At 46.0% G+C, this 12,665-nt stretch overlaps 1 protein-coding gene across 1 annotated transcript; it reads right to left on the reverse strand.

The window, feature by feature from the left end:
• Positions 1-6,531: 6,531 nt before the first annotated feature.
• NPY2R (neuropeptide Y receptor Y2) lies at positions 6,532-12,280 on the reverse strand. The gene is made up of 2 exons (XM_076336646.1): positions 12,217-12,280; positions 6,532-9,117 (listed from the first exon to the last, which is right to left on the reverse strand). The coding sequence occupies exon 2, from the start codon at positions 9,079-9,081 to the stop codon at positions 7,924-7,926; it is 1,158 nt and encodes a 385-aa protein (XP_076192761.1). The 5' UTR covers positions 9,082-9,117; positions 12,217-12,280; the 3' UTR covers positions 6,532-7,923.
• Positions 12,281-12,665: the final 385 nt, after the last annotated feature.

A 12,665-nucleotide genomic window follows, 5' to 3' on the forward strand; every position in this document is an offset into this window, starting at 1 on the left:
AGGGTGGAAGCAAGGACAGGTAGCCTGGGAGGAATACAGAGAAATTGTCCGAGCAGCCAGGGATCAGGTTAGGAAAGCTAAAGCCCTGATAGAATGAAATCTGGCCAGGGACACCAAGGGAAACAAGAAAAGATTCTATAGGTACATCAGGGATAAAAGGAAGACAAGGGAAAATGTGGGCCCTCTCCGGAATGAAACGGGACACGTGGTTACCTGGGATAGATGAGATCCATCCGCGGGTCCTGAAGGAACTGGCAGATGAAGTTGCTAACCCACTATCCATCGTATTTGAGAAGTCATGGCAGTCCAGTGAAGTTCCCACTGACTGGAAAAGGGGAAACATAACCCCCATTGTTAAAAAGGGAAAAAAGGAAGACCCAGGGAACTACAGGCCAGTCAGTCTCACCTCTGTGCCTGGCAAGATCATGGAACAGATCCTCCCAGAAGCTATGCTAAGGCACGTGGAGGACAGGGAGGTGATTCGAGACAGCCAGCATGGCTTCACCAAGGGCAAGTCCTGCCTGACTAACCTAGTAGCCTTCTATGATGGAGTGACTACATCAGTGGACACGGGAAGGGCTGCAGATGTCTTCTATCTGGACCTCTGTAAGGCCTTTGACATGGTCCCCCACAACATCCTTCTCTCTAAACTGGAGAGGTATGGATTTGATGGGTGGACTGTCCAGTAAAGGGTGAGGAATTGGTTGGATGGTCACATCCAGAGAGTAGTGGTCAACAGCTCAATGTCCAGATGGAGATCAGTGACAAGTGGCGTTCCGCAGGGGTCTGTATTGGGACCAGTTGTGTTTAATATCTTCATCAATGACATAGACAGTGGGATTGAGTGCACCCTCAGCAAGTTTGCAGATGACACCAAGCTGAGTGGTGTGGTCGACACGCCAGAGGGACGGGATGCCATCCAGAGGGACCTGGACAAGCTCGAGAAGTGGGCCCGTGTGAACCTCATGAGGATCAACAAGGCCAAGTGCAAGGTCCTGCACCTGGGTCAGGGCAATCCCCGGTATCAATCCAGGCTGGGGGATGAAGGGATTGAGAGCAGCCCTGCCGAGAAGGACTTGGGGGTACTGGTGGATGAAAAGCTGGACATGAGCCAGCAATGTGCGCTCACAGCCCAGAAGGCCAAGCGTATCCTGGGCTGCCCCAAAAGAAGCGTGGCCAGCAGGTTGAGGGAGGTGATTCTGCCCCTCTACTCTGCTCTGGTGAGACCCCACCTGGAGCACTGCATCCAGCTCTGGAGCCCTCAGCATAAGAAAGATGTGGACCTGTTGGAGCGGGTCCAGAAGAGGGCCATGAAAATGATCAGGGGGATGGAACACCTCTCCTGTGAAGGAAGGCTGAGAGAGTTGGGGTTGTTCAGCCTGGAGAAGAGAAGGCTTCGGGGAGACCTTCTTGCAGTCTATCAGTACTTAAAGGGGGCTTATAAAAGAGATGGGGGCAAACTTTTTAGCAGGGCCTGTTGTGACAGGACAAGGGGGAATGGCTTTAAACCAAACGGGGGTAGATTTAAACTAGATATAAGGAAGAAATTTTTTACGCTGATGGTGGTGAAACACTGGCACAGGTTTCCCGGAGAGGTAGTGGATGCCCCATCCCTGGAAACATTCCAGGTCAGGTTGGACGGGGCTCTGAGCAACCTGATCTAATTAAAGATGTCCCTCCCCATGGCAGGGGGGTTGGACTAGATGACCTTTTGAGGTCCCTTCCAAGCCAAACTATTCTATGATTCCATGATCACTTCTTACATGTAAAATATTCGTCCCCGCAGATCTCCCTGCCAGTTCAGTTCTGGTACAAGTAGGATGGCTGATGGAGGCACAGGGCAGAAATGCACTGCCGAAGTGGTAGAGTCTACCAGCACTCACTTCATGAAGTGGCCGTCGGCTTTTGGTGCCTCAGGGCACATCAGTGCTAGAGACAGCAGGAGGTACCAGAGCTAGCCTTACTCTAGCACTATGGCACATAAGATGAGCCAGCCTGAGAGGAACTTTGCCTTGACTACAGTGTCATCAGCCCAGCCTAACTGACCTACAGATATCTTAGCTCTCCCTGCGCTGGTATGCAGTTTCCACATGCTCAGTACATGGGTGTCTGTGGATGCTTACTGTCAGCTGTCTTTGAGGTCTGGAAGCTGGACTACACTGAACTTGAGAGGCAGCAGACATGTGGCACTTGCACACTTACACTCTGTGGAGTCATCCACATCAGAGTGTAGCTGGGATGAAACACCACCAAATGCAATGTGCGTTGTCCTCACAGCAGCATAAACAGAAATTCAAAGCACTGAAAAATGGATTCACATTTCCCCAAGCCCAGCTGCTGGGAGAAATGCTCACAATCCATGGGGAAGGGTTTCTCTACCTCAGCTCCTATCTTCAGGTTCGGTTCAGTAAGGAATGGCTGGGTAACTGTGGCCGTGCTCCACTAGGATGGGCTTGTCCTGAGCCAGTGTGCAATGAGAGCAAGGCTAGCTGTTTCATCAGCTTGGTTACCTTAAATAAATTAAAAAGTCACAGTGCTGCCAACAAACTTCGAAAACCAATTGGCTACGAACAGCTCTAATTTTGGAGGATGCCAGTAAATAGAAGAACTGTCCTAGACCTCTACTTTTCTGTGCAACCTTGAAGGGATAGAAACAGTTTGGCCCCATGGATGTGTCAGCATAGATTCTACTGTTGAAAATATCCTGTATAGCAGGGTTAGTAGATTATGAGAGTTGTGAAGTATACAAATAAAAGCCTGTTTCATATAAATTCCAGCCGTGCAAATTCAGCCTCAGGTCCAAGAGGCAAACCACAGCCTGTTTCTCTTATGCAGTATCAGAAAAAAAAAAAAATTATAATAATTTTTTCAAGCTAAATTGTGCCTCCATCATGACATATGTAATTCCACAGTCTTTAAGTTTTATAGCTTGAAGCTCTCTCCTTCCAGAGGAGCTCAGTGAAACCTGAGAGGGGAAAGATTTTAACGCAAGCACCAATTTTTTCATATATCCCATCTGAAATGAGCTTATGAGGAGTATGTATGCATTATTAATCCCATGTTCTGGCTAGAATTAATAACACATCCATTGCTTCTCATACATTATCAGTACGGAGCTGTTTACCTATATTGCATTTAGGTGAAATAATGTACAGACACAGGTTTACTTGCTTGAGAACATGATGTGAACTTTAAGGCTCAAATGATCATGGGAAGTTCTTCTCAAAGTTCCTCAGTTTCCCCGGGCAACACTGTCCTTTGTGCATACAACTGATCTGTGTCTTCATCTGCCCTGGTTTCATTTTAACACGTTTCTCTCACTGCTTAGACTAAGGGAAGAAGGGAAGTCTATAAATCAGTTACATCCTCACTAGCCCTGTTCCTGCTCTCTCTTTCTTGCTTCTTGAAGTAGCCGCTCATCCTCTGACTTTCTTACTTCTCCAGTTTTAGCAGCTTCAGATTTCCTCACTACCCTTGTATTAATTTTCTTTTAAAATAATATCCAATTTAATTTTTTTAAATGACGATGAGATATGAAAATCACTATTGATTGGATAAATAAGCATTTATACTGCAGTATTAAAAACATGGCTTTTCAGCAACACTAACCTTGCATAGATTTACATGCATGTCCTAGCTTCTTAGGGCAAAGAATCTGTAATTTTGCACAAAGTAGCTCCCTTATTCTGGAGGGGCATTTATAATGACCACACCAGGTAAATAATTCAGGGATCCAAAGACAAAATTCATCCCTTAAGGTCATTATCTGGATTAATATAAGAAAAATCTCTGAGGGAGTTTAGAAACTATGAAGCAAGGAAATCGATTATACTAATCTGTGAATTCAGTGGTTCTTTTGTGATCTGACAGATAAAATGCAGACAATATTTTCCATTCAGTTAATAGTCTTAGTGTTATCTAACTTAAGTTACTAATGTTTTGGCAATGTATGTATGTCCACTACACATTTTATACAAGACATGGTGATACCAACTGTGGGGCAACAATTATTTCCAACAAACTTAACTCTATCAAACAGCTCTTGCATAGCTCTGCTGTACAATTTGCATATAAATAGATGTGTATACTAAACCCATTTGTTGTCCAGGCTTAGTCCCTCTATTTTGATTGCTTATGCCCTCAGATCTATTTTTTTCTCAGATTCACAATGATATACCTTCTGCTCATAGTCTGCTGCTCTACGTGGAGACCACAATTCTCAGTGAAGACTATTTACTCATAGAGCTAGCTGAGAGGGTTCAGCACCGTCCCCACATACCAAAAACCCAGCTTCACTGGTCTATTAGACCCTGGCAAACTTACTCAGGATTATATCCCCTTCTCCACTTGTGGCCCAATGGCTGTAGCCCTGAACCGGCAACATGACTGTTAACACTCGTCCGGAAGCAGCACGGCACTGTGCCTGCAGTGCTGGTCCCAAGCTGCTATGTCCTCCTCCGAGGCAAAGCTTGAAAGCCTCAGGAGAGTGCACGAGCGCAGCTCTTCTGCCACCAGGCTTGACCTGGCTTGTGCCAGCGATGTACGGGTGCATCTGTACATATCTAAGTATGTAGCGTACGGTACTCTGCTGCTGCCTAAGCCTGGAGACACATTTCTGCCGGTAAAATTTGCAAGGCATCAAAATGTGTTCTTCCAGCGAGTCCCAGAAGTGCTGAGCAGCTAGGATCCTAGATTACATCTGATGGGATCCATACGGTGGATAGGTCTCCCTTTTATAAGCCAACCCCAAATGAGAGCCCAAAGTAAGACCCACCCAGAGATTAGCACGGTGCTACTTTCCTTGCTCTCCTCCTGCCTGCAGCACAGCATCTTTACAGTAGAAGTACTCATGAAGAACATGGGGGAGCTAACTTAAATTCTGTCTACATTAGTTTTGATATCCTTGGCCCAGAACCCAAGCGCCACACAAAGGTCATAATCACCTGCCCATAAAATCATGATATTAAAAGTTTAGTTATTTTATATACAATAGAACAGCTCTAAAAAGACATGTGTTGCTACCTCAGGAGAGGCTGCAGTGTGCTGGCTAGGTCACTCTCCTGAGAACTGAGGCACGCTTGTTCAAGTTCTTGCTCTGAATCAGCGATGACATTTCATTTTGCGTGCCCCACCGCCTGCCTGCAAGTTCTTAAATGAGAGTTGCTGCTGGTATTCTATGGCTTTGTATAAAACTTGTACCTATTCAACGGGAAAAGAATGTAGTGCCTTTACAAAAACTAATTAAAGCACTAACAGGTGAATGGGGAGACCTGGATTCCAGTTCCTATTTCAGGCAAAGCAGAGGCTCCCCTGCAGACTCCTCAGTCCAGTGGTTAGAGCCTGCTTACAGGTTCACTTTCCCTTAGGAGGAAATGAGGACAAACCCTGGCTTTCCACATCCTTCTGACAGCTGGGATTTGGGGCAACTCTGAGGGATGTTGCTACCTCATTGCTTTTGGTGAGAAAATGCCTAATTTTCCTACAACATGAAGGGGTACTAAAGTGCGTAGCTGTGTTCATGCAGGAGCCAAGTCCCAAGTAGCGACTAAGCTATACGGCAGGCTGTGCGTGCTGGCTCTTCCACATCCCATCTTCAAGGGCCCACGGGAAAATCCGCACCATGCAGTGGGACACTGTGCAGAGGTCTGTGACCCTGAAGCAGGCACTGACCCAGCCACCACCTCCAAACGGCAGAGAGAAAAAGCTATGCAATAAATTAGTGCATCAACTTTGGCTGAAGACAATGGCTGCAGAGAAAGCTCAGGAAGCAGTAAAATAAAGATACCATAACATAGACTGAAGGATAATTTGTAATTAATCACTTTTATACAGGATGACATAAAGCAGCCTTAAAATTACGGAGAACTAGCCTGGCAATTGCAGCTTTAGCACACACTGTCATGGTTACTTCAAAACTGTCTATATACCACACTCTAACAGGCTTAAAAGAGTTGAAACAGAACTTTTAAACCATTTCCTTTTTAAACAAAGGAGGCTATTTGTGTCAATATTACTTTTGATGAAGGCTTCAGAGTCAACTGTAACGGATACATATGATTGATGTCCATAATAATTCCACACTTCTGTAATCCTTCTTCACCCATAACAGTTTTGAGCTTACATTCTGGATATTATTAATAGTCAGACAAAAATAACTTGTAGACAATATCATGTTCTCAACATGGTTGAGAATTAATCCAGTTTTGTAAAACAGTTTAAGAATGATGGATACTTTTTCCTGCTTGAGTAAACACTAGCTAATTCTCCAGACCTCCCTTCTTTGTTCATGAAAATCCAAGTCCAAATGATTTCATGGATATTTAAAGGATGGTGCCAAATACTGCATACACAAAGATTAATTTCTCCACTTGATAAAGATCTGATACCATTCATTACATTGCTAACACTTCAGTACTGGAGTTTTGTTGGTTTTTAATGTGTAAGAGAGAACACACTGAATTTAGGAACAATGAAAAATGGAGAGAAAATAAATGAGGCAGCTGAAATGTAGCTGTGGAAAGAGACTCCAAGTGAAAGTATCACACTTATTTTTATTCTAGATAAGCAACAGGGCAGCTTGGAATAAACATGGATTGAAATTTTCTTCATCTCTTTAATGAGTTCAAAGAGGCTAAACAAAGACACAGAAGAGTTGAACATTGCTGTATACAACACAGTAAACAGATTAAAATTTTATACCTGAGCAAAAAAGGAATTTAACTATTAACTACAGCATGCAGAATAACCGATAAGTTATCACATAAACCTAGCATACTGGTATTAGGTTACAGTCATTCAGATGTTCTTAATTTTTACAAAGGCTAAAGATGAAAAAAGCTCCAAGACGAGATGAGTGTGTGTCATAAAACCACAATAAGGAAAAGCACATTACCATGTAGCAGCCTTTCCAGAGGATCAAAATTATCTGCTGTTTTATTATCCCGGGAGAAAGCAGCAACAATTCAAAGCCTGTGGAGTTAATAACACATTAGACATTTAAGCAGGTCCGGAAAATTAAAATATTGGCAGTTTATGAAGTGCTCACAGAAGACCTGAGCCTGCACCCCCTGCCCTCAAATGCCGCTTTAAAGCACTGTGTTTGTGAGCTGTTCCCAGCACAGAATGAAAGGTAGGGATCTGCAGGGAATGACTGATCAGGTCACAGGCTTGCGATTTTCTCACCAGCATAACCACAGCCCGTTCTTAAGGAATGACTTTTTGCCCCATTTGATTGACCAAAACCCACATTTCATTTTATGTAGAAATTTGACCTTTCTTCACATTTAATCTGTTGTTTGGGTGGGGTTTTTTTTCCTTTTTTTTTTTTTTTTCTTTTTTCCCCCTAATCCATTTCAAATGCTCTGGTTTGAAGTACTTCAGTACAAGTCAAAAAACAGTAACATATTTCTCTTCTTAATTCCTTTATCTTCGCAAAAGATGCCTGTGGAAGAGAAGGGGTCTGAAAAGTTTGAGCTTTAGCCAGCACAGCCCACTCCCCCGACAGGCTTCATTCTCCTGGCAGACTTCTGCTCTCCCTGATCTCCATATCCAATATAAAAATTACCTGCTCACACCATCAATATTCCTGTGCTGCAAATCAGCTGTTTGCCTTCCTATAGCAAAACCAGCAAACTCTGCCTTTGTCATTTAGACTTGTCAAAAAGAGATGGGAGGGATGGGAGCATCTCTTACCTTGTTAGAGACAGCCACAAACAAAGTCTTTCCCTTTTCTTTCCTTACAGTTGTATAGTTACATACTCTTGATGCCAATCAACTCCCCTCAAATCATACCACCTGCCTGGACTTTCCTGCTACTTTTCTTTCACCGTTTATGAATAAAACTATGCATTAAAAATGCATGTGTCAAAATGGATTTACTCCTTTGCCTACAACATATTCATTTCTTCTTTAAAGTCAGACATCTTAGACATTGGTAGGTTGTGTGAAAGAGTCTCCGGGGAATTGAATCCTCTTTGCTTCTAGTTTCTTCCTGGCTTTGCAAGCTGCTGATACTTCAGGATGGATGGAGTCCATCCGCTGTTCGCACTGGAAGGCTGTGAGGAAGGCCGTCCTGTAGTTGTTATTCATCCAGCCATAGAGAAGAGGGTTAGCAAACGTTGAGCACATGGCAATGACATGAAACACTGTGTAGATCAGTTTGTACTCCTTCAGGTCTAACACCTGACTGTCAATGTCGCTGACTAGCTGGAAGGTGTGAAATGGCAGCCAGCTGACAGCAAACACCACAACCACACACACCAGCATCTTGGTGGTTTTCCGCCTCCGGTGGTGGTAGTGGTCATTCCCTGCCCCAGGACTAACGTGGTTCTTGAGCTTGGTCCAAATACGGGCGTAGGCATAGGAGATGACCACCAGAGGCAGCACGTACTGGATCAGCAGCATGGAGACGCTGTAGATGGTGCCATAATTGAGCTGCCCCTCCCCTGGCCACTTCTCAGAGCAGACCACAATCTTGAAGTCAGGAATGATCTCAATCAGCGAGTACTCACGGAAGATGGCCAGAGGACTTGCCAACAGGGCACTGACTGCCCAGGCAACTCCTATAATCAGGAAGCTGATCCGCTTAGAGATTTTGCTTTCCAAGTGGTAGACGATGCAGCGATGCCGATCCAAAGCGATCACAGTCAAAGTAACAGTAGACACGTGCACAGCAAGAGCCTGGGCATAAGGCACCAGGTGGCACAAAACCGGGCCCAGTTTCCATTCACCCAACAGTGTATAAACCAAAGTGAAGGGCAGGCACAACGTATTCACCAGCAGGTCAGCCACAGCCAGGTTGGCAATGAAGAAGTTAGTCACTGTGCGCATGCTTTTGAACTTAATGATCACGTGGATCACGAGGGAATTTCCGATCACCCCCAGCAGGATGATGGAGCAGTAAGCAAAGATGAGGATTATCTGCACTTCAACTAGCGTTGTGCTATCCTTCAGTTCTGGTTTAGGGTCTAGAGCCAATTCGTTGAGCGGTGTGGTGTATCTCGGCAAGTACAGCTTGGTGAACGGCTCCGCTTTCATTTCACCTGTCTGGTTTTCTTCGCCTACTGCTTCCAGGGGCCCCATCCTTGCAGCAGCCTGGTCTAAGCAACAGAGCTGTCCCTGAAAACAAAACAGTACAAGAACATGTGGAGAAATCAGTCTGTGGTGGCTAAGACAAGAAGTAACGAGCTAAAGCTACAACTCTTTCCTCCTCTAACCCACATTCTACATCTCAGGATTAAGAGAAGATCTGTCTTAATATATTTAAATTCTGTTGCCCTTACATTTGAAGCCCGATCCTGTAATATTACTCAGGCATGACTCCTGCTGAAAATTGGGACAGATTTCAAAAGCATTTCAAAGACAAAGTTTGCCTAAGTAAATGCAAAAGGATTACGATCCTGCTGAGCAGCATATCCTTTTTTACAATCCACTACCTAAAACTACTGCTGATTTAGCACAAAACTTCCATTAATACCTATGGGAATTCTACATGGAATGGCACCATCCAGACTGTTATTAGCATAATAATCTTCCAGCTTTTCCTTAATGGAAAGTATTTCCGTTAAATAGTTACTAAATTCTTACAGGTTTATGCCCCTCCTTCATACCAAAGAACTAACTACTGAGGTCTTTCTTTAAGAAACTTTCTTTTAAGAAAGTTTGTGCCACAAGGCAAGCAAAAATACCACTCTAATAGAACTGAAATAATAGCATTTCTCTGAAATGACTGTGTAACGTATTCATGCTGAAATTAACTCAAGAAACAATTAAAACTCAGTTTGAAATATTATACATAATATTTCCTTTCTGTGTAATGTTTGAGAAAACACAGCTCTTTGGAGACTGCCAATCAGGGATTCATTTCTGACTGCAGTCATAGAGAAGAGCAAATCATTCCCCTGCTGATGTCAGTAAGAATTTCACCACTGGCATCACAATCGCATTTTGTTGCCTTCCCTGCACAGGCTGAGCCAAATTCTATGCTGCCCTAAGACTTCAGTAGGCACAGATGGATATATGGATGTTTTACAGTTAATTGCTTACTTGGACTTCAATGCTATGTAAAACATGCATGTCCCCACGCAGACTGCCCAGACCATGGGTGGCATGCTAAGCGAGCACCGTGCACCTGGGGACTCCTTGGCTTGACCTGGCAAAATACTAAGAAACTGCCAGTGCCCAGTGGGCTCACTGAGAAAACACCACTTTTTGTCACTGAGGGGAAAGCCAAACCTGACTTACTAACTCTACTTCCCCATTCATACATTCCCTAAGGAAAGCAAGAGTAGAGAAGAAATGTCACTTTCTTGCCATGAGGTACTACGCATAGCTTAATCCATCTCAAATTCAGGTCTGCCTAAAGAGACAGTCTAGCTATTAATGCCTTCGGTTTCGATGGTGCTTTTAAAAATTATCTTTTTTTTTTTTTTTAAATCAGACCCACTTCATTGTAGGTTTTCATCCCTACCTCTGTCTCCATTAACATATATCAGTGACATCCTTAGGTGTGATTTCCTAAACGAGAAACAAGAGTTGTCTACCAGCAGGTGACTGTGCCCTTTGTGTTTGCTTGCACCCCACAATATCCCAAAGAATTTCTCAGTGCAAGCCCTTTTTGCAAAAGCAACAGATCGACTGCGTGAACTGAAAGGTATTTTTCCCTCAACTAAACTGGTCAGAATTACGCTATACTGTTTAGTCTACATTTACTGTACAATTAATAGCGTAAGCCTGAGATGTGAAACACTGTGAGATATGTAGCTGAGATGTGCCAGCTGTTCGTACAAGCTTACCCTGCAGTTTTTAGTAATATTATCAGTTATCAACTACTAGCCTAAGCACAGGTGGTAGGAAGGGATTCCTCATCAATACACCAGGTCCACCAGGTTAAAAATGTAAGATCTCCACCACAATTTGCACAGCCAAGGCTACGCAGAAGTTCAGAACTCTGCTGAGCTTTTTCCTTCAACCTACACCCAAGAATTATGCTTGCATACATTATTAGAGTAGAGATTTGGTGAGGTCCCAGGACTGTCAGGTGCTCCAAAACCTCTTATTTTTTTCAGTGCAAAATAAGAGCAGGTCATATTTACACATTGTAGTAGAAGGGTGAGAGGGGAGGCAAATTTCACAGGTTTTCCCTTTTTTGCCATGAATCCAGGGAGGAGGATGTAGCTCAGCCAAAAAATGTAGCATCCCTTTCTTCCCAAAAAGATTTTCACTTGTTTCTCTACTCCCTGACTTTCTATTGATTCCTACTTCCAATCCCTTTTTTTTTAGCAAAGCCTTCTTTTGTTCTGCCACTTCTATTTTCTTTGTTACTGCCCTGTTTGGGCTGATGAAAGGTGTTTTGGTCTTGTCAATAAGACAAAGCTGAGGGAGGGAGGAGGGTCGACCAGCGTTTCAAGCAGAGCTGGCATGTCAGCAAGCGATGAAATAAATTGGACGAGTTTGACATTGTCGGTGGGACAGTTAAGTGGGCAAAGATTCAGCTGCTGTCAGAGTACGGGGGAAAACTGAGGTGGCACTACCTCAGGTAGCGTTTGACAGGACTCTTTCTGCTCTTTTGTGGTATAAACTCTCCAGCTGACGGCATTTATTTGCACACCTTGCATACCGCACAGCACTGGGGGTTTTTTTCCAATTTTTTTTCCCCAAGCAGTCAGATCCTCAGGGGCGGGCATCAAACTGCATCTAACTTTCGGCAGAGGAAGGCCCATAGAGGATTTACATCGGTTCTGAGAGCAAGTAAGCAAAAAGGGTGCAATACGTGATTACATTAGCAAGCAGCATTTCCATCAGGACCGCAGTGCCTGCGCTGGGGAAGGGTTTGGGGTTGCTCGAGGCGAAGGTGGCGGCAAGCGGGCCTCTCGGGTGCCGCCGCTGCCCTCCCGCTCCCCAAGCACCCTGCCCGGGGGAAGGCACCCGTCCCCGGCCGCTGCGGGGAGCCCGTCCATACCCCACGCCGGCCGCGCTCCTCGGTCCCCCCCTTCCCGTTTTCACCTCCCTCTCTCCCAGGGGATGCGAGCGTGGCCACCGCCGGCTATTGCCGCAGGAGCCGGTCTCCCACGGCAGGGCAGGGCAGGGCGGGGAGCGGAGCCCCTTCGCCCCGCAGATGGGCGGCTGCTCCCGCCTCCCACGGCACGGCACGGCACGGCACGGCACGGCACGGCACGGGCCCCCGCCGCCGCCCTCTCCTCGCACACGCACACTCACCGGGGCGGCTCTCTCCTCCCTGCCGATGGGGCAGCGGCGCGGCGCGGTCCGTCGAAAGTTTGGAGGCGCCGGCGGCGGCGGCCCCCGCATGCCGGGAGGGCGGGACGGGGCGGGACGGGGCGGCCCGGCCCCGCCGCCCGGGGAAGGGCTCGGGCGGGGCGGAGGGCCCGGCTCTGCAGCCGAGGGCGGGCGGGACGCGGCTCCGCCCGCTGGGCTCCGGGCGCGGGGAAGGGGGCTGCGGGCCGCGCTTTCGCGATGTGGCGCCTGCGTCTGACTTAGGAGGCAACAGCTGTAGCGCTGCCGGCGTGAAAAAAGGCGGTTTGCAGGAAGGGGGATTGTGGCAGGTCCGAGGTGATGTACGCGCCTCACTCCTGAGCCTGCTTCCTATTTTCCCAGTCCCCAAACTGCATGCTGGAGCAGTGTAAAGGGGATGCCTTTGCTTCAAACAA

This window comes from Aptenodytes patagonicus, chromosome 4 (genome assembly GCF_965638725.1).
Source record: "Aptenodytes patagonicus chromosome 4, bAptPat1.pri.cur, whole genome shotgun sequence".
Taxonomy (NCBI): domain Eukaryota; kingdom Metazoa; phylum Chordata; class Aves; order Sphenisciformes; family Spheniscidae; genus Aptenodytes; species Aptenodytes patagonicus.

Excerpts from the sequence above, each read along its gene's own strand:
- NPY2R (XM_076336646.1), bottom strand. The coding sequence starts at position 9,081 with ATGGGGCCCCTGGAAGCAGTAGGCGAAGAAAACCAGACAGGTGAAATG.